A 26,398-nucleotide genomic window follows, 5' to 3' on the forward strand; every position below is an offset into this window, starting at 1 on the left:
ACACACATTTGAATGATTCTAGGTTTTTTTTTCAGTTCTTTCTGATTAGTATGAGGACTTCAGTGCCTCCCAACGAAGGATACTGTTCGTTGGGAGTTGGAAAAATATAAAGATATGAAGGTTTATTTAGAGAAAATGCAGGAAGAGGTAAACCAGATTGCTGAAAAGATATAGAGGAAATTGAAAAGGTGGAAGAAAAATTCGAGAATGCGTTAAAATTCGATATGGAAAAAGTGGAAGAAAAATTGAAGGAGATAGGAAAATGCCAAAAAGGAGGAGACCATCGGGAAGTAATTGTATACAGCTCTAATGAGAGCAGAATCCAATTTGGCGCGGATATTAGAAAACGACATCCGGTACCTTTCATAAAAATCTTAAAAAATAAATTGCAACATATGCAGAACTTCGAAGACTGCAGAGAAATTATAAGAAGCCATCTAAAAGACGGAGTTGCTTTGTGGTTTGAAAGCAAAGAAAATGAGGTGACTTCATGGAGAGATTTTGAGACAACATTTTTTATAATGGTGCAGGTGAAACATGTTAAAATTAACCATTGAAGTTGTTAGAATTAATATGCCGTGTACATATTACAATCGGACAACTCGAAGTAGAACTTGACTGAAAGCACTTTAAAAAGTTTATTTGACCTCGTTACAATCTATGCACGGCCAACCAAACGGGGCCCTCTTGGCCGGGGGCCCCGGGGCACGGCCCCGGTTGCCCCAATGGTAGTTACGGCCCTGAATCTGTGCACACTTGTTTCTAATGAATACTGAATAGATTTCTTCCCAACCATTTTACGAACGCTTAAAAAACCTAGTTTGTAAAGACCTTAGAATAGAAAATTTGAATTCATTGTCTCTTGACAATGTATGAATAAGTAAAATATGACCGTCAATTATTAAAACAGTAAATAGGTCTAGGTGTACATTAATGACTTTCCGCATCCATCTTAGAAATAAAAACAGTATCCTTAGTTGCTGTTAAAGGTAAATCTCGTCTAGTAAAACACAATCTCGGAAGCAATGAATCAAGTTTGACAAGTTTGTTATTTTGTATTATTAATAGTGTAAAGTCAGATACAAAAAAAATATCATAACCTATTAAAATTAACTGTCTTTAAATTTTCCTCATTAGTTTTAATCATTTATCATTCCCAGGAACCCGGGTAATACTTGATAAAATTTTTCTAAATGTAAAGTAATAAAAACAAGTAATTTTTTAGGGAGAATTACGGGGATAGGTGCAAACTTTCGGCTTCAATGCTATTTAAATGCACTCATTTTTTTCGAATCCTGAGAAAATTAATTTCTAAACATTTTTGAAAAATTTAAACCCAGACTGAAAGATTACGTTATTACCGAATTCCGAAAAACCCTGAAAACTTATGTTTATTTTAATAAGTTACAGGGGAGAAAAAAAAAAGAGAAAATTTAGTGATTTTTAATTTCAAATGACTCATTCAAAACAAACTTTATACTTATTCTAAGGGACTTTCTGCCCTCGGTAATAATGTAATCTTTCATTTTGCGTTTAAATTTTTCAAAAATATTTATTACTTTTCTTAGGATTTGAAAAAGTGACTGCATTTAAATAGCAGTTGTTCAAGATTTTGCGCCTATCCCCTTAACTGTATTTTTCCTGGAGCATATTAGGTACTATGCTCTACTTTTGTTTATTGTCAAACCCCTCTTGGATGCTTCCTTGCATACTTTGCAAATTCTTACTTCCAACCCTTTACATTTCTGATAATCAGTGCTATGTCGTCAGCCTACACAAGATGCGACGTCGATATTATAATTGTACCTTTTGTTTAATTAGTTCTTATTGTTCCTTCTATCGCGATATTAAATGTTAGTGAGCTTGGTAGTGAGTTATCTTGTCTTACTCCAGTTGCTATTTCTAGATTTTTGGAGATGTCAACATGTGTTATGACTGCTGCTGTCGATAGTTCCATTGTCATTTTCGTAAGCTTTGTGTTTGAGTAGGATCGTTAAATTTCGAGTGGTGTACATACCGAATAGCAGGTATAATGAAAAGTACAATAGATTAAAATTTATTAATTTCTACTTGGACTTAACTGTGCAACGTGTATGTTTAGTAAACTGGGTTTAAGGCACGTGTTCAGCTTAAAATATGTTGGTGCAACCAGGCATTAATAACGTCTACACACGCTCTGACAAAACCACTTGACTGTCGGGGCTGACCACGTTGGGTCTGACTGTTGGAGCGTGTTTAGGGTTGTCGCACGACAAAATGAGTAATCCTGACAGTCAGGCTGAAGGATTTGATCGAGTGGTCTTGCTATTCCAACATCCTGACAAAATTTGTTGTGCCAGTATGTGTGTAGAGTTGTTGGCCTGACCTCTGACTCCCAACACGGGTGAATAATTGTTAATAATCTATAAGGGTGGCTTTTGTAAAGCGGTGGACACAAATTACGTGTTACCTATGCTCAGGTCTATAGTATAGAGTACACAATTTACTACCAGGGCCCTTAGCACGCCAAATAGAATTCTATTTTTCGAAAATATCACAAATAGCCCAGTCGGGATACCATTTGACCTTGCATTAGAAGCTGCCCCAAATTTTATTTTTCTAATCTTTACGGAGGGTCAATAGTAGTATAAATTTAAAATCTTGACTGAATTTGACCGTTGCGTTAGCCGCATCTTGATTTTAAACGCCATTTAATATCTCCGCCATTTTCAACTTTTCGACAAAAAATATAGAAACTAAAATTGTTGAAAATGCGATTTTCTGTAATTTCGTTTATTATAATTTTTTTCGTGCGGTCCATATTTTCCGAGTTATGGGGAAAAAACAGTGACAGTTAAAGCATAATTATTGATTTATTGAATTATCTCGTTTATTATTACTTTTACAACAAATTTTAACCTATACAAAAATGAAGAGAAATAAATTTTGTACAATTTTGATCTGTTTCATTTTTTTGATAAAATCAATATTTAAGGTAGTACGTATGCGGTAAAGGCGCGAGCGTAAGACCCGATTTTTGTTCAATATCTTCTGAGGACTGAAATTGTTGCAATTACAATTTACTACAATTTTTTAAGAGAACCAGTGGCGGGTCTAAGAAGGGGGGGATGGGAAAATACCCCCCAACGGGGTCCAAAATTAAAAAAAAATTGTTGAAATATTTAAAATATGTTAGCTGACATGAAACTAAATTATCGACAGACAAATTCAACCAATAAAACCCGCTAGTTAATAAAATTAAGTGAACTTAATGCATATAGGTTATTATTTATGTCTTTTATGTACTTAGTTTGGTTGGTGTTTCATTGGAAGTTTCAAAAATTGTATAAAATATAATTCTCTTTATTTTTGTTTATGTACAATTATGTCGTAAAGTTAATAATAAATGAAACAATTCAATAATTATGCTTCCCCTCCGCTTCCACTATTTTCCTCCTTAACTCGGAGAATATTGATCGCATAAAAAATTGTGGAAAAGAAATTGTAGGAAATTGCGTTTCCAACAATTTTAGCTCCTACCGTTTTTGTCGAAAAAATGAAAATGGCGGAGATATTAAGCAACAACGGTTCTCCTTTAAAATCAATATGGCGGCTAATGCAACCGCGAATTCAGTCGAGATTTTAAATTTACACTACTATTGATCTCCCCTAAAGGATAGAATTATAAAATTTGGGGCAGCTCGGAAAAAATATTCAATTCAGTAATTATGCTCCCCCCACCACTTTTTACTATTTTCCCACTTAACTCGGAAAATATCAACCGCATGAAAAAAACTGTTAAAAAGAAATTCTAGGAAATCATATTTGGAACAATTTAAGTTGAAAATGGCGTAGATATTGAACAAAAACAATTGCTACAAAATCAATCAGGTCTTACGCTCGCGCCATTATCGCATACATACTACCTTAAATATTAACTTTAGCAAAAAATGAAAGAAACTAAAACTGTGTTGAATTCAATTCTCTCTATTTTTGTATAGGAACATTTTTGTCGTAAAACTAACAATAAACGAGATAATTCAATAACTATGCTCTTGTATATAACTGTCACCCTTTTCCGCTATAACAAAATTGTAAAAATAGAAATGAGAGAAAATTACATTTTCAACAATTTTGGTTGTTATACTTTTTGTCGAAAAGTTGAAAATGGCGGAGATATTGAGCAAAAACGGTTCTCGTTTAAAATCAAGATGGCGGCTAACGCAATGGCGGAATTCAGTCGAGATTTTAAATTTACACTAATATTGACCCCCCCTAAAGATTAAAAAAATGAAATTTGGGGCAGCTGGGACTGGACTAAAAATCGAATTTCACAATACAAGAATCGACGGCTGCTAGGCAACGTGACGTCACTAAAATAGAATTCTATTTTGCGTGCTCCCACTTCTGGTGCTGTATATTTTAATAAGTTGCAATTATTGTACTTCCAATTATGACGTTAGAAATAAAAAATGGTCGGGAAATTTTGTCGTGTCAGGAGGTCAGGTTATCAGGGAGTGTGTATAGGGTTTTACCAGAAATAGTCGTAACGTAATTGTGGTAACCATAGGTTTACTTAGAGTTTTATTTGTCAACTTGACAGTATTTCACTCGTTATTTAAATATAGGCAATAGGGCGTTATTTTTCAATAACACGCCCTTGGGCGTTATATCGTACTCAACAGACTTCGAAATAGTGTCATTATTTGTCAAATAATAGACCAGTCAGACATTAAGAATAATAATAATCCACGATTTTCACATGCGTTAGTAACTGAACAACATGCAGGAATAAACAACATAATGTAAAAAATAAAGCAAAATGACCAACCAAATCCCATTTCAATGACCAAAAGAAAAGATGAGTAAAAATAAAAAAAATTGTAAATTATAAATTTCAAAAATGAATTTGCAGATATAATTATTATTATTGTTAAACATCCGACTGATATGACTCGTACAAAAGCCACTTAAATTTTGTGACTTAAGATAATAGCTAATTTTAAGCACAGTTAGTTCGCAACTATCAATATGATCTGTGTAATTATTGTAATAAATCAAGTATTGTGAGTTATAGCAATCAGTTACAATCATTCAAGCGTACACTCGCCGTAATAAGAAGTAAGTTATAGGAGGTCAAAAAACTCAAAATATAGGCACTATTCTTACGAGCTATGTTTATTCTACGAATCGCAGTCCTGTAAAATAGGAATTTAACACTTACCGCGCCGCGGTACAATTCATGTGCAAGTTTTGAGTGTTATAAAAACCTCTAACAACAGACGCTACATCGTTATTCTTTGGTATGTATTCATATACTAGACCGGGACATTTAGCACTAAAAACACCCGAATAAATCGATTTTTAAATACACCACCTATATAGGGTGAGGCAGATAAAGGGCCTATTAGAAATATCTCGAGAACTAAAGGTAAGAGAATCATGAAAATTGGAATACAGGGGTTTTGAGGTATGAACTATTTAATGAAAATATGTTGGAAGTTGATTGTAACTTCGTTTTTTAAATGGGACACCCTGTATATTTTTACATTTTTGGATTCTGCTCGATGTCTTCTTTCTTAAAATATGAGGTATTGTAGTATTATACAGTGTGGTTTAAAAGATAATTACGGTTTTTTTTATAAATTTTGTAGCAAACTTCACACCCTGTAGAATTGTACTGATTTGATATCAAAAACTAAATTTATGTTCAAGTGATTTTTATTATAGTCTATTATTATTAAAAGTTATTAATATAGTGAAATGTTTAATTTTAGTATACAAGGTTGGTCGAAACTTGGAATGAGTATTTTCTGAGTTTTCTTAAATGGAACACCCTGTATTTTAGTATTGTAATAAAATGATATTTTATAGTACTTTTTTATTTCTTAAGCATTCCTTATACCTAACTGCTTTAATTTGTAAGTTATTCGTAGTTCTTTAAGCCAAACATTAATTTCAACAAAAATAACGTGAAATTTTATTAGGTTTACCGTGAAAATATTCAATCAAAAATTATTTTTTGAAAATAAATATATGTTAATCTAGAATGATCCTTAATTTATTAATATTGGATGAGATACCAAAATACCTACGTTGTTAAGATTGTTGGTGCATCAAATATTAATAAAAACAAACCATATTCTACCTAGTTGGCTGTGTCTTTGACACTAAACTTGCTTAAACATTAGACATCATATTTATTATTTTTATAGTTCCAGTTGCTTTGTTAGCATTACTAATATAAATTTTTGTAATGGGGAACTGAGTAGTAAAGTTTTTGTTCTAGGAGAGGATAACAAAAATGTACTACTAGCAATAAGAATTTATCATCTGCAACTCCCTGATAGACGACAGCCAAGAAGAGAAACTTTTCAAAGTTTACTGGAATAGTTTCGACGTACTTAGACACTTAGATTACGAGAACGTTCATACTAATATGCAGATTCTCAGTGATACTAACATTTAATTCATTTTAATCATTTACAATAGTTTTTGTTCGATCCGATTTCTCGTAATCTAAATGTCCAGTTCGTTAAAACCGCTCTAGTAAATTTTGAAAAGTTTCTCTTTTTGGTTGTCATCTATCATGGAATTGCTGATGATAAATTCTTATTGCTAGTAGCACATTTTTATTTGTTATACTCTCCTAGAACAAAAAAAACATCTGAATCAGTTCCTCATTAGAAAAATTTATATTAGTTATGGTAGCAAAGCAACTGGAACTGCAAAAGAATAGAATGTTTAAGCAAAGCAAATGTTTAAGAGGCTATAGTAGCGATCAACAGGTAGCAACAAACGCGGTCCAAGATTGCGGCTGTAATTTTGAATATTTTGTCGAGATATTGGGCACACATATTCGTAATATAATAAAGAATGGCGGTACAGAGCCCAATTTGAGAAATATATTTACATAATATAGTACATATGTGAAAATTACTCTGTAATTAAATACAATATTAAAAAAACGAGCCTGTACCGCCATTAATAAGAAAAAAATAGACTATGTTAAAAATCACTTAAATATAAATAATGGAGTTTTTGATATCAAATCAGTACAATTCTACAGGGTGTGAAGTTTGCTACAAAAATTTATAGAAAACCGTAATTATCTTTTAAATTACCCTGTATAATATTACAAAACCTCATATTTTAAGAAAGAAGACTTCAAGCAGAATCCAAAAATGTAAAAATATACAGGATGTATCATTAAAAAAAAAAACGAAGTTACAATCAACTTTTGGTATAACCGGAAGTAGCAGAGACCAAAATATTTTCATTAAATAGTTCATACCTCAAAACCCCTGTATTCCAATTTTCATTATTCTCTTGCCTTGAGTTCTCGAGATATTTCTAATAGGCCCTTTATCTGCCTCATCCTGTATACTAGAGTCCTGTTCTAGAGAATTGTGGTTTTGAGCATTATATTCAGGATGAGGTCAGGAAAGAAGTCTACTATTCAAAAATGGGTGGAAATGCATAATTGCACTTTAAAGTGCATAAAATGCATCCAAAAGTGCATAATCATGTCAAAATCAATATATTAAGGACCAAATACGCCATCAGTACTGACTCCCGGATCACCGGGTGCTCAACGTCACTGCAAGAGACGTCATCTTCTATAGTTTCGAGGGTTTTCGGCATTAAATTGATGCAAACGGATTAGGCAGTGAAGCCCGGGTCCTGAAAGAAACATCCAAAAACAAACTCGACATATTCGAAAGGAAAGTACTGAGGAGAATACTAGGACCTGTAAGGGAAAACGGAATCTTCAGAAGTCGATACAACAACGAACTTTATCAACTTTATAAGGAAGCACCCCTGTCAGACTTCATTAGAATACAAAGATTGCAATGGGCCGGACATGTGATAAGAATGGGAGAGGATAGGCTACCAAAAAGAGCACTGACTGCTAGAATGTAGGGAGAGAGACCGGTTGAAAAGCCTAGAAAGCGCTGGGAAGACACAGTAAACAGCGACGCACAAGCCCTTTTAGGAGTCCGTGTATGGAGAAGAGCAGCCACAGACAAGCAAGGGTGGAGGCAAAAAATAAAGGAGGCCAAGGCTCAATTTGTGCTGTAGTGCCGTAGAAGAAGAAGAAACGGATTAGGTACTCATGGGTTTTTGGGGTCGCTAAACACGAATATGTCATCAGAATTTACGGAATACCTGGTGCTCAGGATCACTACTAGGGCACGTCATCTTCTGGAGTCTCGAGGGTTGTCGGCATTAAATTGATGCAAATAGATTACTCGGGGGTTTTGAGGTTGCTAAACACGAATATGCCATCAGAACAGACCCCCGGAGCACCTGGTGCCCAGGGCCAGTGCAAGGGACGTCATCTCTGGAGTTTAGAGGGTTTTCGGCATTTAATTGATACGGATGGATTACAGGAGGGTTTTGAGGTCACTAAACACGAATACGCAATCAGAACCAACCTCCGGAGCACCTGGTACCCAGTGTCACTGCAAGGGACGTCATCTTCTGGAGTTTCGATGGTATTCGGCATTTAGTTGATGCAAATGAATTACTGGGGGATTTTTTGGGGTTGCTGAACACGAATACACCATCAGAACAGACACCGGAGCACCTGGTCCTAAGGAATATCACCTTATGGAATGTCGAGAAATTTCGGTACTAAATTGATGCAAACGCATTGCTTATGGGTTTATTGATTATGGGATTTTGGGTTTGCTGAACACGAATATGAAATCAGAACCGACCCTCGGAGATCTTAGTGGCTACAGTGACTGCTATGCACGTCATGTTTAGAATTTGAGGCTTTCCGACACTAAATTGGTACACACCGAGTACTCTGAGGTTTTCTGAGTTGCTGTTCAAAGAAAGCGTTCAAATTGGAGATTTTTTTGCTATTTGTAGACTAAATACAAAATTTTGACGCATGTCAAAATTTTCAATGTGTTTTAAATGTATTAATTTTTTTCGAATCCTGAGAAAACTAATAAATATTTTTGAAAAATTTAAACGCAGAATGAAAGATTGATTACATTATTACCGAGGGTCGAAAGTCCCTGAAAACTTCTATAATGTTTATTTTAATAAGTTACAGGGGTGAAAATAAAAGATAAAATTTAGTGTGATTTTTAATAATTGCAAATATTTCATCCAAAAGGAATTTTTTATTTATTCTAAGGGACTTTCGGCCCTCGGTAAGAAAGTAGTCTTTCATTCTGCGTTTAAATTTTTCAAAGATACGTATTAGTTTTCTCAGGATTAGAAAAAAAATGAATACATTTCAAACATTGAAAATTTTGACATGCCTCAAAATTTTGCATTTTGCTCCGTTCCCCTTAATTTATATCTGACAATGTTTTTCCTTCATTTATTTCAAGATAGAATTTCTAAAATGTTCAAATTGTATTAAAAAATAATGTCTCAAAACGTCCTTCAAGATTTTTTGTTTTTAGTTTTATATAAATAAAACTTTAACCATTTAAAACATTAACCTTTTCTTTAATTAAAAAGAAATAATTTTTTTGAATAATTATTTTTTTGGCTTTAGGGTATTTTTAGAAAACAAATATACCTACTTACTACTTTTTATTTTTGCATAATGCATTTTTATGTGAAACTTTTGCAGCCAGTTCTTTATTAAAAAAATCTTTCATAATGATATAATAATAATAGTTATTTATGATATAAGTGTTAAAAGTACAATTTTAAGGCACGCATGTGAAAGTTTGCACATTGGGTGCCTTAAAAATGTACTTTTTAACACGTATATCGTACAATATTTTTTCTACAAACGTTATAAATTTATAAAATACAATATTTTTGTTAATTACTGAAACCATGAAACCTATGACCCGTAAAAGGTAAAACTGGTTGTTTACACTCGAGGGGAATGTCTAAAAATTCTTAGCTAAAATATTATACCGTTACATAAACTTGTTTTTTCTACAAACGTGTTAAAAATGCAATAATACAGTTTAAATTAAATTTTAAAAAACCTTTTAAACCACCTTTTTCAAATTGCGCAAGTTGTACTATTAATATTAATGTTAATAAATAAAATATAAATATTTTGACGTTTCACAATTTGACAATTCATTTTTAACTGCAGTGCCTTAAAAATTTTACAGTACTTTAAGTGCCTTAAAGTAGCATTTTTAAAGCTCCTATTAGGGGAGTGCAATTAGAACGAAAAGATACAATGTTTCGGAAAAAATCAAACAAGGTTATATTTTTCTAAAACTTTTTTTGTTAGTTTATAAATATGTTAAAGTAAAAAGTTCTACTCACAAATTTCGCCGCTAATTGTTTATTAATTGTTTAAACAATAACAATTACTTTGTATAAATAATGTTAAGAATATGGGTGAATTCAACATTTTATTTTGATAAAAAATGTTTTTATTTTAGTTTTGATTATGCTGACACTACATTAGAACCCAAATCTGACATTACAATTTGCAAATTCAAAATGGCGGATTCAAAATTGCGGATTTTTTCCTAAAAATCCTTAAAAAGTAGTTGTAAAATCCGAATTTTTTTTATAAAACGTATTTGTTTGCATATATGTGGATATTTTTGAGAGGTTGCTGAACCTGAATCCAATTTTGATAATTTAAATTATAAAATGGCAGATCTAAAATGGCGGATAACTTAAAAAATAGTTGTAAAATCATAATTACTTTACAAAATGTATTTATTTCTACATATATTTATTTTTGAGTGCTTTGATAAATCTAACTTAAATGTTAACATTATAAAATATAAAATGGCGGATCCAAAATGTGGATTTTCTAAAAAGAACATAAAAAAGAACATTTTTGTAAAACATTTATTGTTTTTATTTTTAACAGATTGTTGAATCTGAATTAAAGATTAAAATTTAAATTTCAAAATGGCGGATCCAAAATGGCGGATATTTAAATGAAAAACAAGTAGAATCCAATCAAACAAATATGGAATTTCATTCTTAAAAAAAAGATAAACAAATAATTTTCACAATAATATTAAAAATTAAAATGTATTAGAAAGAATATTTAAAAAAAAAACAAATTTTCGATTAGAAGGATATAATTACATATTGAAACATAGTTTTTAATTCCAAACAACTTTTCTTTATAAAAATTTTCGATATTGTGAAATCTAAAGGTACTTTACTCTTGAGTGAAATTCATATTTTTGACATACCTCGTACAAAATTAACAAAATTTGATATTTGATGGTTGCATCTTATGTTATATACGATGCAGAGTATTTTATAAAAAATAACTTTTTTTCGTAAAACTGATATTAAAAAAGTTATCAATAGGTTCCAAGTTACGCAGACATACTGTATAAGAGCTAAAAAAATTTTTTTTGTTGAACATTTATTATTGTTGAAGCTTATTATTAAATGTATTTTAGGTAAGTTTTACAGAAAAAAGTTTTGATCACTCTGTATATACATTTTTTCAGCTGGTAATTTTCGGTTTTTGTATTACATTTTTGTTATCTTTCTTAGTTTTCTCAAAAATAAATTGTTTATTTCAATTTTAAACTAAAATAATTCAGTGTTTTTTAAAGATTACATCCCAAGCTTTAAAAAAATAGCAAAAAAATCGTATTAGATTTATTCAAGCCTAAGTAATACCGTCTTAAACTGGTGGGAATTCTGTAAAACTACGAAGTTTTCAAAAATTACATTTTTTGAGACATCGTATTATTTGAATTAAATTTTTGAGATTTTTTTTTAATAAAACATCGTTTAGTAAGATGATTAAGAGTTAAGTTGTGCAAATTTGAGAGTTTTATAAGTAAAATTGTATTAGTTACACATTTTTAAATCATTTTAAAACAAAATTCATGTAAGGCTCATTTTTCGCCCGCACCGTACTTATGTCCATACATTTTATTTCTTTTTATTACAACCATAAGATAGCTTATTTCATCTTCTTTCATGTCCAATTTGTAAAATTTCTTTTGATCCATTAGTTAAAGAATTACATTAAAAAAACTCAACTGTGCACTTCTTCCAACGCTAGTTTACAGTGCGCCAATGTGTGTGAGAAGGGTGACCTTAGCGTTATAAATAAAAAATTACAGAAGCTAGAGATTTAATTTTAGAAAAATCTTTATAAAAGGTTTTTTTTTGTAAAATTTTATGAATTTTTCAATGGTCAAGTCAGTTTTTTTCTAAAAATTATATTTTCGGAGTTATTTAAAAAAACATCTAACTTCGCTGTTCATTTGTTTAATAAAAAATGAAGCACGCACTTCTCGAGTAGAACTTTTTGATATGTTGTTTATTAAACATTTCTTAATGAAATTACAAAAAGTTTTATCTTGTTTGATTTTTTCCGAAGTGAAAATCTAAATGCACTCCCCTATATGAAGTGCTAAAAATTGCATTTTTAACACGGTTGTAGAAAAATATATAAAAACCACGATGATTATCGATAAATTTATTGAAATGCAACAGAAATAAATTATTTTAGAATGTTTGCAACCTTATTATCGATATAGTCAATTTCTAGGTTAAAATATGAATAGTTGATAATTTTATAATTTATTTCATATTTAATTACATAAAACATACAATGGTTAATTATATTCAGCTTCATGGCTTCTGCCCTGATTTTAAGTACATATAGTACATAAAGAGTATTGATACGGATATGAGTTGTTATACCTCGTTTTTCTCAATATGAATCCAATAAAATATGTATGTTAATAATACTGATATACTGAGAATAGCATAATATTCTTTAATTATTATGTTTATATGGGATTAAGCCACAATAATTATTGGTGTAATGAAAATTATATTTTTTTTCTCTGATTCTGGCTTTGGTTTAGAACTAGAACCTTTAGCCACGTAATTGTATAACTTATCACTAAGTCAGGAGAGTAATGTGTAGTGTGTGTGTTGAGTAAGTGTCTTGTTACTTTGCAAAGTCGACGTCATTGTCTTTGCAAAGAGACGCTAATTATTGTTTCCGAACGTCTGCGGTCATCATCATCATTGGCTCGACAGCCCTTTCTGGGTCTTGGCCTGTTCCAGGATTCTTCTCCACTCTGATCTGTTTCGTGCTTTTTTTCTCCAGTTTTTTTTTTAAGGTTTTTATATCTGCGGTCCCTCCATTAAAATTACATTTTTAATTAACTAATGTTTTGACGTTTCGCTTTCCACTTCGAAAGGACACAAAGAAGACCCCAACAATTAATAGACGTTTAAATTTACTGAACACCGCACTTAAGCTAACCACAAAAGTCCTAACCAACAAAATCAATAAACTAACAACTTTATCAGATGAACAAGGATTCAGATCCGGAAGATCCTGCGTAGACGCCGTATTTGTACTGAGACAAATCACAGAAAAGGCCATTGAGTACAATAAACCAGCATATCTATGTTTTATAGACCTGACAAAGGCTTTCGATCGCATCCAAGTCGAACACGTCTTACATTTACTGTATAGAAGAAACATACCAATCAATATTATACAAACCATCGAAAACATCTACTTTCATAATCGAATACAGGCAAAGATAAATGGAAAATAAAAATGTATACCATTTTTATTCAGCTGCCATGGATGCTGCAGTGAAGATAAAGGGAAGGAATTCTACACTATGCAATTCACATCCCCCGTCTGCAGCTTGGTAAAGTTCCAACGGAAAACGCACCTGGTTACTCTACGGAGTAATACGACTATAAAATAAAAATGTATACCATTTTTATTCAGTTGCAATGCGAACGCAAAACAATCTTACTTTTCAATTAGAATACGGAGCGCAGTCCAGTCCTCTGAATCGCGATTTTCGGCTCTTATTGGAGCCTCCTCGGAGAGAACGTAGGCACTGTTCTCCATATCCTAAATGACCAGCACCGAGTTTTTCCCACCCATTGCGACTGAAGTGAAGGTACTAGGTGACTAGCGTCATCTGGCAATTGAAAGATGAAGTAGTTTTCAATCCTAATAGCAAAATTAATAATATTGAAAATATTAAAAATATTACTAAAAGATTTTTAAATTGAAAACTTATTGGTATACTTTCTTGGTGACAACCTCCAAGGCTTCTACAATTTCAAGGTCGATTTACAGGGAAACTCCAACTGAAGCATTGAAAAGGAAGAAAACTACAAAATAACTTGAATTGTATATCACAATGAGATATATTTAGTGAAACTTTCATGACCTTTCATACCTAAAAAAAAATAGCATTTTTTATTGTAAAACTATGGTTTTTGATTAAATAAAGATTATATGGAAATATTATGTGTTGTATTTATTCTCATAGTAAATTCCGCGTTTAGAGCACCAAAAATAACGATATCATCTATTAAAACAATAAGGATAGGCCTGGATCCTGCGTACCAAAAAAAGTTTATAAATAGCAAGCTGAAATTTTGTTTGAACTAGTACACTTTAGAAGACCAAAAATAATCATTTTTTTCAAGAATTTTTTTCTCAGAAACTGCATTAAAAATGAACATAAGCTTTTTACATATTAATATCTAACTCTTAGAGAGTACAAGAAATATATTTTTTTTTCATTTATGCACGTGCACTAATATTGTAGAGGGCGCAAAAGTCGAGGCCTCGAAAAATGATGGCGGACAGTTAATCTCAGGATTGGGATATCTGAAACAAAAAAATCGTACTGCATTTGAAAAAGGAAGGTTTCTTACGTGACAATTTACCACAATTTGACCAAAAAATAAAAAATAAATATTTTTTAACCATGAAAAACTGAAGAAAAACGGGTGATTTTTTCACAATTTTTTTTTCAAATTTCCGTAAAATCTTATTTTTACGGAATTTTTCACTAACGGTGGTAAATTGTCACGTAAGAGACCTTCCTTTTTCAAATACCGTACGATTTTTTTGTTTCAGAGATCCCAATCCTGAGCTTAACTGTCCGCCATCGGAACTACTTTTTTTTTCGAGAACTCGACTTTGGCACCCTCTACAATATTAGTGTACGTGCATAAATGAAAAATGATATATTTTTTGTATTCTCTAAGAGTTAGATATTGATATGTAAAAAGTTTTATGTTCATTTTTAATAAGGGTTCTGAGAAAAAAATCTTGAAAACATGCTTATTTTTGGTCTTCTAAAGTGTACTAGTACCTTAACGGTGTCTAGTCGGACAAACGTTGATGTATGGGAACACTGGAACAGGGAATTTTTAATTGTGGAACGTGATTTTAATTGTGGAACTTGTCATCCTGACAAATTTATGATTCTGAAAACTAACAGGCTGTTTTTTATTCAATAGCAAACTTTATATAATATAATATATTCATATTATGAAAAAATGTTTGTCCGACAAATATGTTGGGCATTTTAACAAGTCCGACACGCAGATCATTAGTTCAGAGAAATAAGGAAAAAAAATATCCTGCTGATGACACAACCCCCTCCAGGCCGAAACCAAATTTTTTGAGAAGTATGGACATCTATAATAATAACCTATATGTTTCCTGCAGCCGATTTTGATGATATACATAGTTATAAACAAATGAAGATCAAAAAACGGTAAATTTTCGCTTTTTTCGTCTATTATCAAAAAGTTAAGCATTTTAAACAAAATTTGAGACTAAGAAACTCAAAAATCGTATAAAAAACTTCAATATGGCGTTCACTGAACATGTCTATCCTTATTGGTTGCTTAGAAAATTGCAAAATAAATCATAAATTTTAAGTTTTTATAAATATTCATAACTTATGTAAAAATTAACTTAGGAACCTTCTTATTACACGGAACGTTGGCACTTCTGGTGCTTAAATCATACCCTAAATTTCAAAGCAATTGGTCAAATAGTTTAAAAGTTATTTGATTTGTTTATCCCAAATTAATTTTTTTTGCAACACTTTAAGTCAGAAAATGATGAAGTTACAGTAATACTTTGGATAGTTTATGAAAGGAGAAGATTTACACTATTAATTTAATTTAAAAAAAATGACAAAAATAATTCTAAATATTGCAAAATTATTTTGCCAGAACATGTGAATTTAAAAAATGGGGGGCTAACTTCGTCACTAATTGTCCTGGGACAATTGATTTTTTTTCTAAATGTGTATAAAAATTCAGTCTTTCTAAATATGAAAAAATAATTTTTCTACGGGTAACGGTTAAAAAGTTATTCTAATTGTTTATAAGTAAGCAAAAAATCGACATGTTTTTGCAAAATAATTTTACACTGTTTAAAATTACTTTTTGTCATTTTTTTTAATTAAGTTAATAGAATAAATTTTCTTCTTTCATAAACTGTACGAAGTATTACTGTAACCTCATAATTTTCTGACTTATAATGTTGCAAAAAAATGAATTTGGGATAAACAAATTAAATAACTTTTAAACTATTTGACCAATCGCTTTGAAATTTAAAATATAATTTAAGCACAAGAAGTCTCAGCATTCCGTGTAGGTAATAAGAAGGTTCTAACTTAATTTTTATATAAGTTATGAACATTTATAAAATCTCAAAATTTATGACTTATTTTGCAATTTTCTAAGCAACAAATAAGGATAGACATATTCAGCGAACGCCATATTGAAGTTTTTTATAAGATTTATGAGTTTATTATTCTCAAATTTGTTTAGAATGCTTCACTTTTTAGTAATAGAAGAAAAAAGCGAAAATTTACCGTTTTTTGATCTTCATTTGTTTATAACTATGTATATCATCAAAATCGGCTGCAGGAAACATATAGGTTATTAATATAGATGTCCATACTACTCAAAAAATTTGGTTTCGGCCTGAAGGGGGATGTGTCACGAGAAAAATCTTATTTCTCTGGACTACATGTGAAATGACAGGAATTATGTTGGTGATAAATAGCAGTCTCATTTTTGCATGAGAGTTTAATGAAAGGGTAACATATCAATTGGAAGTTCTGTCCGACAGAATACAAGGGACGTTTTCGTAGTCTGACGTTCGAAACCTGTAACCCGTTCCACAATTAAGACTTCCCCTGTTCCAGTGTTCCCCTTCATCTAAGTTTGTCCGACTAGACACCCTTAAGCTACTAACAAATTTTCAGCTTACTATTAATAAATTTTTTTTGGTAAGCGGGATCCAGGCCTAGGAAAAAATATCCTATTCTGTGATTAATCTACAAGAGATTACAGATATTCCCTTAATGTTACAAAAAAATCCCGCTTATCAGTTAAGCGATAGAGAGACAGGACAGTCGTGTGTGTCACATCACACATCTCTTTCTCCATCGCAGCATCTGACATCTGAACCTACCACAATCAACAATCTACAATCAAATCGCGTTACTCTCTTCTCGCGTGCGGTACACACAATTCTTTCTCTTCACGTTCCTGCTGAACCTCACTCGATCATCCGGTCGATATAATCACTCGAAAAATTGCACCCTCGACCTTTGCGTACTGGGCGGCCAGTTATAATTTCTTTTCGAGCGTCGGTAAAAATTAAAAAGAGGTGAAGTCCGACGCCCTGGGCGGCCCAATTAGCTTTTTTTCAAGGGGGGTGGTTACTACGGAGAAATGAAGCGAAGAAAAATAGCCGAGTTACTTTTTTGGTTGGTTTGTCTTAATGATGCTTTGTGTAATTGTTGGTGTTTGGCTACGACTACAGAACATTCGGCTGGTTTGACAGTTAATAAATTTCAAAGTGCTTTACACCAACAGGTAAGTTACTTAAAACTTTTAATAGTCCAGGGTGCATCTGTTTTGAGATGGACGTTGAGGGGTGACTCAAATTTTTTTTTGCAGAAATTGCTTGAAAATAGCTCAAATAATAATATTTGAGTTATCCTCCCACTCAAAATGGTCCGGAACATTGTTTAAATAATCAAAATGTCAAAATATGAAGGAAACATTTTTATTGGTTTTTTGATTATAACTTTAAAACTATTCATTTCTAAGAAAAGTTGTAGTGACATAAAAGTTACGTAATTAAATTTCCTACAATATAGGACTGGTTAAAAATTTAAAAAATAGTCACCCTTGTTGAAAAATAGCAATAATTGCGAAAAAAACCATACAAAAACAAGTATTCGCATTTTACGTTTTTCAACCATTTATGCTACACTTAGGACCTTAATATTTTACCCAGAAAAACTTTATGATATAGTAAAACGACACTGTAAATTTCATTAAAATCGGTTTAATAGATTTTGCAAAATAAATTTTGCAATCCAGCTTTCGCAAAAAAAAATTTTCTTAAAATGTTGCAGGACTGAAAATAAAGCAGATAGCAAGTTAAATTATGTTTTGCTTATAGAAGTGTACTGTACCTTTCATTTGCAATTTACCAAATTAAAATCGATTAATTACCACGGCGTCAGGAAATTTTTTAAATAAACATTAATTTTTGATGCTACGCGCAGGACAGCGTTGTTCGATTCACATAAGTTGATTTCCACCAAAATGTCTTCCAATTTTTATCCAATATATTGTTTTCTTACTCTATATTTTGTTGTATTTTAATATTTTAATTCCACAAAAATCAAACTAATTTTATTATTGTTTGTGAAACATTGTTTAAACAATTGCATATGTTTAAAAATAATATACTTTTATTCTCTAAGTTAAAATTTATGAACAAAGAAAGTTTTTGCTAAAAAAGTGTTATTTCAAAGGATAGAGTATGTGTTTTTATTTTGCAATAAACAAATTTATTTATTTATATGGAAATGTAATAAAAATTAAAATGGGTCAATCATTATCAAAGGTCATTGGAATGCCCAATCAGAGCAAACTATCCGCTGTCCTGCGCGTAGCACCAATAATTAATGTTTATTTAAAAAAATTCTGACGCCGTGGTAGTAATCGATTTTAATTTTGCAAATTGCAAATGAGAGGTACAGTACACTTCTATACGCAAAAAAAATTCAACTTGGTATCTGCTTTATTTTCAGTCCTGTAACATTTTGAAAAAATGAATTTTTTTTGTGAAAGTAGGATTGCAAAATTTATTTTGCAAAATCTATTGAACCGATCTTAATGAAATTTACAGTATTGTTTTACTGTATCATAAAGTTTTTCTGAGTGAAATATGAAGGTCCTAAGTGTAGCATAAATGGTTGAAAAACGTAAAATGCGAATACTTGTTTTTGTATGTTGTTTTTTCGCCATTATTGCTATTTTGCAGCAAGGGTGACTATTTTTTAAATTTTTATCCAATTCTATATTGTAGGAAATTCAATTACGCAACTTTTATGTCAGTACGACTTTTCTCGAAAATGAATACTTTTAAAGTTATAATCAAAAAACGAAGAAAAAAATCGAATTTTTCCTTCATTTTTTGACATTTTGATTATTTAAACAATGTTCTGGATCTTTTTGAGAGGGAGGATAACTCAAATATTATTATTTGAGTTATTTTCAAGCAATTTCCGCAAAAAATTTATGTCACCTCTCAACGTCCAAATGTACTAATATTTTTACAGATGCGCCCTGGTCTATAACTGGAATTACCACAAATCGTTAGAATCCATTACCTTAAACGATTAATCTTACTAACCCCACAAAACCATTAGTTATTGTGAAAAAAATAGAAGAAAATTAGTATTATCTGAGCAATCATCACATAATTTTAACATTGTTAATTGAAAAACAAATTCTTTAATTAACAAAAAAATGGTTAAAATCCTTTATAAAAGTTATATTTAATTAAAAAAAATTCCTTGAATTGATCACAGAACGTTCTCGAACTAAAGTGTTCATCAGCAGTGCTGTTAACAGGGCTTTACATGCTTGAGCCACCAAAATATAGGGATGAAAACCATTTAAATGTTGCACATTTGTAGAAAATTTACATAAGTTGTTAATAATTGTGATGTTAAAAATGAGCCGTTGAAAACCAGAGTGGTCTAAGTCAAAAATTTTATTTTACGCGTTCTCTTGATATATTGTCATTTTTCTATAATACCTTATTATTTTAAAATATTGACATATATATTCTGCATAATTATATATGTAGCTTCGTCTTTGAGTGGGTTGATGCACAAATATTTTTCAAATTTTTTTGCAAAATAGACCATTGTTAAACAGAATAAAATTCATGATGTAAACATAAAATGAAATTATTGACTTATAGACGGGTCTGGTTAGACTCAAAAATAGGAGTGAGGTACAATAATTACTATCAAGCTGAAAATTGGCAGGATTGTTCAAAATACCATCATAAATGAAATCTAAAAAGTCCTCATAAATCCGACACGAGCTAAAATATTTACACGGGGTCAAAGGTCACCAAATATGGTTTTTAGCGATTTTCAGCGAAACGGTAAGTTTTATCATAAAATTAGCTTTAACAAAAAATGTAGATTAGATAATTATCTATAAAAAAGTCTTAATACTTTTTTTCGAAAGAGCCACCGTTTTTGTGATACAACGATTCAAAGAGTTGAAAGAGTTCTAATCGTCATATTTATGTATTAGTACACCACGTATATACATCACTGAAGCTGTAATACAAGTAAACATAATATTCTGTCGGTCAACTTAACTTATATTACACATAATAATATAAGATATTATAAGATAATGTTTCTACTATACAGCTTGCGGTCTACCGAGGGATGCAATGTATAAGCTGTATTATCGATACATTTTTGGCAAAGTAACGTAAGTGTCATTTTTGGCGAAAATCATATTTTTCCATTAAACTAACACTATTATTGTTTAGAAGATACCGCCAAAGTGTAGTAATCCTAGAATTACTTTAAACATAATATATGTATAGGCTTACTACACTTTGGCAGTGCCTTCTGAACAATAATAGCGTTAGTTTAATGGAAAAACATGATTTTCAAAAATGTCACTTACGTTACTTTGCGAAAAATGTATCGTTATATTAGAGTACCAACAAAAAAATCTTTACAAAGTGAACATAACGCGAAAGTAATAAGAATTATTATTTCAATTTTACGGCTTATTCCCAACAAAAATAGTAAATTGATATGACAAAGTATTAACTTATAATACTTCTTCTTACTTATAAGTCTTATTCAATTTGTAAAGATGGGTTTTGTCGGAATAAACACGTTCTATAGGTACGTCGGCTAATCTAATCACCCTACCTATTCTTTTCTCAGGAGGATTTGAACATAATAATGAAAGCCAACTTTCTAGGTAAAATGTGTATTGCTAAGTACCTACTAATAAACATTTCAATATCAAATTTAGTTTGTTTACTATTATGAAAATTACACCGCTATCTTTCTGGCTGGCGAAATCCTTCAGGTAGATGACACCTTCTCTTCAAGACTAGTCAAACCTCGATTTCATAAAATTAAATTTCGACCTTTGCCTGACCAACTTAGTCTCTCCTAGGTTTTTCTAGTCAAAGGCCGAAACTGCAATTTATTTCGGGCTTTGACTAAGACCGTCAGTCAGACCTGAGGATTGCCTAGTCAAACCTAGGAGTGCCTGAAATTCGGGCTTTGACTATAACATATATATACTACAAATTTTTGTTAGAAAACTTTTCTTTTTGTTTTTTTTTTGTAGCATTTTAAAAGTTTTCAAATATAATTTTTCTTATAGTATTCGATAACTGTTTTTGAACTACAGTCCGTACAATGTAGATACCGTTGCACGTCATCCGCGTCATAGCTCGTGACGTCACATGATACCAACACTAAATATTTAACTCGTAGGTCTGTTCCTTTTTAGAATCGTTTAGCCGAGTACACTGGAATTACAGCCACTATAATATATGATAGACATATTTTATTATACAGTGATGAGCGCACTAATAACCGGCAAAATAACGTAAAAGATGGAAAACATATTAAGTTGTGAGATAAAAAGAGATGAACCTAGTGGAGGTGTTAAATTTAGCGATAGTAACTTATAGATTGACATTATATTGATTGTTTCCCACCTTTAGACGTATCGAACGAATTTGAGAAATGCCACTGTCACAGTGACAGTTTTAATTGACATACTCCTCTGATACGTCTAAAGGTGGGAAACAATCAATATAATGTCAATTTATATGTTACTATCGCTAAATTTAACAACTCTACTAGTTTTATTTCTTTTTATCTCGCAATTTAATATATGTTTTCCATCTTTTGCGCTATTTTGCCGGTTATTAGCACGCTCATCACTGTATACGCGTAGAAATAATATTGGAAAATTTCTATTAATCTAAATTTAAAGAAACATACCCTAACCTTGTCTCATTTAATTTGTATAAGTGGAATATAAAGTTTTTATTCTTTACTATAATTATGTGTTTTATTGTATTTATTGTTTTTATTATTTACTTTAACGTCAGATTATAACTTATTTCTTGTTTTCTATTTCTAATGTTTTTATTTATTTACATTGATTATTAATTTGTTTTGTTGTATCATCCTGTAATTATGTGATATATTTGATTTAAAATTAATTCAAGAATTTTTGTAATTGGGCAACAATGTCAACTTAGATCTCTGACGTAGATAATGACGTGCAACGATATCTATATTGTACGGACTATAGATAGAAAAGCAAGAAATATCGGTCTTAGAATGAACTATGAGAAAAAAAAATGAGTAACACATCAGAGACTATCCCAACAGAAATACAAAATAATAAGATACACTGGCGGGCAAAAAATTTAGGTCACTAGGGGAATTATACACGTTTGATGCCTTGAATTTCCTAAACCTGTTGACCGATTTGAGTGACTTTTTTAGTATCTTATAACTTTATTATTTAAGAATCTCAATGTATTAATATTGTTGCTAGACAAGTAAATGTCATTTTATATCGGGTGTAACAATCATACTGTGTTTTTTCCTTAAAGTTTGGAACACCCTGTGGAATATTCTGGCGTATATAAAATGTTGAAATTAAAACTCAACTGTAGCCTTATGCTTTCTTAACATTATGCTTTTTGATCCATTTGCTTATGTTGGATAATAAAAAAGTTAGGTACTTTAACAACTAGCCATGTTCTTCATCAATACAGGGTGTTTCTAAATAAGTGCGACAAACTTTATGGGGTAATTCTGCATGAAAAAATAATGACTGTTTGCTTTATAAAGATATGTCCACAAATGCTTCGTTTCCACGGGATGTTGAATTTTTTCTTACAAGCTGACAGTTTATTTGTTGCTCTAAATCCGGTTGAGATATGCAAATGAAATTTGGTAGGTTTTAAGAGGTGGTTATTGCGCATTTTTTGACATACAAATAAGAATTTTATATTCACCATTAGCTTGCATACAGGTATAAATATTTTAGATACATCCCGTATGCACGCCAATGGTGAATATAAAATTCTTAATTGTATGTCAAAAAATGTTCAATAACTACCTCTTAAAACCCACCAAATTTCAGTGCATATCTCAACCGGTTTTAGAGCAACAAATAAACCGTCAGTTTGTAAGAAAAAAATCAACATCCCGTATCTTGCAAATGGTCATTATTATTTCATGCAGAATTACCCCTTTAAGTTTGTCGCACTTATTTAGAAACACCCTGTATTGATGAAGAACATGGCTAGTTGTTAAAGTACCTACCTTTTTTATTATCCAACATAAGCAAATGATCCAAAAAGAAAATGTTAAGAAAGCCTAAGGCTACAATTGGGTTTTAATTTCAATATTTTATCTATGCTATAATATTCCACAGAGTGTTCCGAAATTTAAGGAAAAAACACAGTATGATTGTTACACCCGGTATAAAATGACATTTACCTGTCTAGCAACAATATTAATACATTGAGATTCTTAAATAATAAAGCTATAAGATACTAAAAAAATCACTCAAATCGAACAACAGGTTTAAGAAATTCAAGGCATCAAACGTGTTTAACAAGATAAAGAAAAGGTCGAACATGGATAAATTAGCGAATACTCAAAGAGGAAAGGCTAATGTTGGGAATACGGAATGTTACGAAGGTGAGAAATAGAAAAAGCAACAGATACAAAGTGAAAACTTGCAAGCAATAACATCAAGCAGAAAAACGATAAATCCAACAAACAAGTGTTGCACTGAAGACCCTGGGAATCAAAACAACTCAAAGGAAGACCACAGATAAGGTAGGTAGATGATTTAAAGATACATGCTGGTCCAAGATGGATGAAAAGTGCAATGGAAAGAGGAAAATGGTAGTCAGATAAGAAGGCCTATATCCCAACTTGGATAAAAAAAGGGCTTTAGATAGATTACACTCGTGGTTTATTTTCAGGAAGTACCTACATGATATGTAGTAAATTATCAAATTTAATTTTACGGAAATAATCTAGTATAGATCTTAGATATCTGATATATAAAGTTTTCAAGTTTGTGAGATAATTTTCTAAGTATTAATACTTTTTTTACTATTCTGCAATATCGCTGCTGTTGAAAAATTTTACTTATCGCTTATTTATTTATAGCTATAGGAAATTCAAATAAAACAAAACGTTTATTGACACAAAATATCATTAAAATAAATATAATATTTATAATTATTATTGACTGATATATTGTTTTTCCCAAGATATTAATAAAAATAAAATTGGACCTGTTATAGCCAGTTCATTCGGGTTTAAATTATTGAGTTTTATTGACCAGCATATTTTTTGCTAATAAACTACAATAATCGTAATTAAAATTACATATTTTAGTGCATTCGCTGAAGGTGGGTATGAGCTATTACCTCCGATTTCGTTGAACCTCCATCGATTTGCTGGAAAATTGGTGAGTGGTTAGACGATATCTCAAGGAACAAAGGTGACATAATTCCAACTTGCGCTTTTATCCTGAGGGTGGGTTGCCACCCCTTCTCGAGAGTGAAAATTATTTTATTAAAAATAATCCCATAATTCGATAAAGGGACAGATTCTAAGCAAAATTTTTTATATAAAGTTATTAAAATAAATCAAAACTTTTTGAGTTATTAAATATCAAAGATTTTAATTTTTCGTTACAAAAATGCATGTTTTTAACCGATTTTTCATAAATAACTCAAAAATTATAAGTTTTTATAAAAAAGTTATTATTACCAAAATTAAAGCTAATAAAAAAATGAAATAAACCTCTTACTAAAAAAACCTTTTAATGGTAACTGAAATTGAGTTATAGATAATTGACAGATAATGACAGATCGAAAAACTAAAAAATATGTGCCCAATATTTTTTAAAAATCTATCGAATGATACCAAACACGACTTCCCACGGAGAGGGGTGGGGGGTAAATTTAATATTTTAAATACGAATCCCGCGATATTTCGCGAAATGAAAATCAGATCGAAAAACTGTAAAATACACTTTATCGATATTTTTAAAAAATCTATCGAATGGCACCAAACACCACCCCCCATGGATGTGGGGTGGTGGTTACTTTAAAATCTTAAATAGGAGCCCTCATTTTTTATTGCAGATTTGGATTCCTTACGTAAAAATAAGTAACTTTTATTCGAAACATTTGTTCGAATTATGGATAGATGGCGTTATAATCGGAAAAAACGATTGTTGGAAATGGAAAATTAAATTAAAAAATGGCAAGCGCCCACTAAAATGTAAAACTTTACTTAACTTTTTTTGGTTTTAGGACCTACTCTTCACAACCCAATAGGTCCCCAAAGCGCTCGAATGACTGCACATTTAGCATACTTTGCTCCCCTACCATAACGGGAAAATGATGCATTTTATAACATAAACTTATTAAACATTTGGCAAAGTACTTAGAAATATCTATCAAATAAGTCCTCGAACAAGTTGATAGCATTAAAATTTATGCTCCAAAAATTTTTCAAAATTTATCTTTTAAAATTTTTTCCAAAAAATGTTATTGTTTTTTTTTTAATAACTCCGTTAATTTTTAGGATATCAGATTCACCTAAAAACCATTTGAAAGTTAAGAGGAAACAGTAGCGATCAACAGGTAGCAAAAACGCGTTCCAAGAGTGCGGCTGTAATTTTGAATATTTTTTCGAGATATTTGGCACACGTATTCGTAATATAATAAAGAATGGCAGTACAGAGCCCAATTTGAAAAATATATTAATATGTGGAAATTACTCTGTAATTAAATACAATATTAAAAAAACGAGCCTGTACCGCCATTAAGAAGAACAAAAAAATACACTTTCTTCAAATAAACTTTTTTATCCGATGCCTAGCTTTTGTGTCATTTTGGAACTACTAAAATTTTTTATTTCATTATGTTCAGCGACCCCAAAAACCCCCCGAGTAACAAAATCCGGCCATTAATATACTTATTTTGACATGTTTTTGCACTTTTGGATGCATTTTAAAATGCAATTACGCAATTCCACCCAATTTGTATAGTAGACTTTTTTCCTGGCATCATCCTGAACACAATGCAAAAAATTGCAAGCCTCTACAGAATAAATAAATAAATTGCAAGATTTATTGTGTTATCTTTAGTGCTAAATGCCCTGGTCTATCATTTATTTATGCAAAAGTGGTTTCAGTTAAATTGACAAACTTTGGTCATGCTGATCGAAAGCTCTCATTGCCCCAAGACTAAGAAATT

The 26,398-nt window shown here is 31.0% G+C and overlaps 2 protein-coding genes across 2 annotated transcripts in view; one reads left to right on the forward strand and one right to left on the reverse strand.

Annotated features, from left to right (window-relative positions):
* Positions 1 to 26,398, reverse strand: part of LOC114349341 (uncharacterized) — a 184,270-nt gene that overhangs the window by 83,456 nt on the left and 74,416 nt on the right. The gene's annotated exons all lie outside the window — the stretch shown is intronic.
* LOC114349339 (uncharacterized) overlaps positions 17,132 to 26,398 on the forward strand; it is a 57,819-nt gene continuing 48,552 nt past the window's right edge. Inside the window, exon 1 of the mRNA XM_028299680.2 lies at positions 17,132 to 17,598. Coding sequence (XP_028155481.2) covers positions 17,455 to 17,598 — 144 coding nt within the window. The 5' untranslated portion in view covers positions 17,132 to 17,454. The remainder of the gene's footprint in view (positions 17,599 to 26,398) is intronic.

The sequence above is a fragment of the Diabrotica virgifera genome, chromosome 4 (assembly GCF_917563875.1).
Source record: "Diabrotica virgifera virgifera chromosome 4, PGI_DIABVI_V3a".
NCBI lineage: Eukaryota > Metazoa > Arthropoda > Insecta > Coleoptera > Chrysomelidae > Diabrotica > Diabrotica virgifera.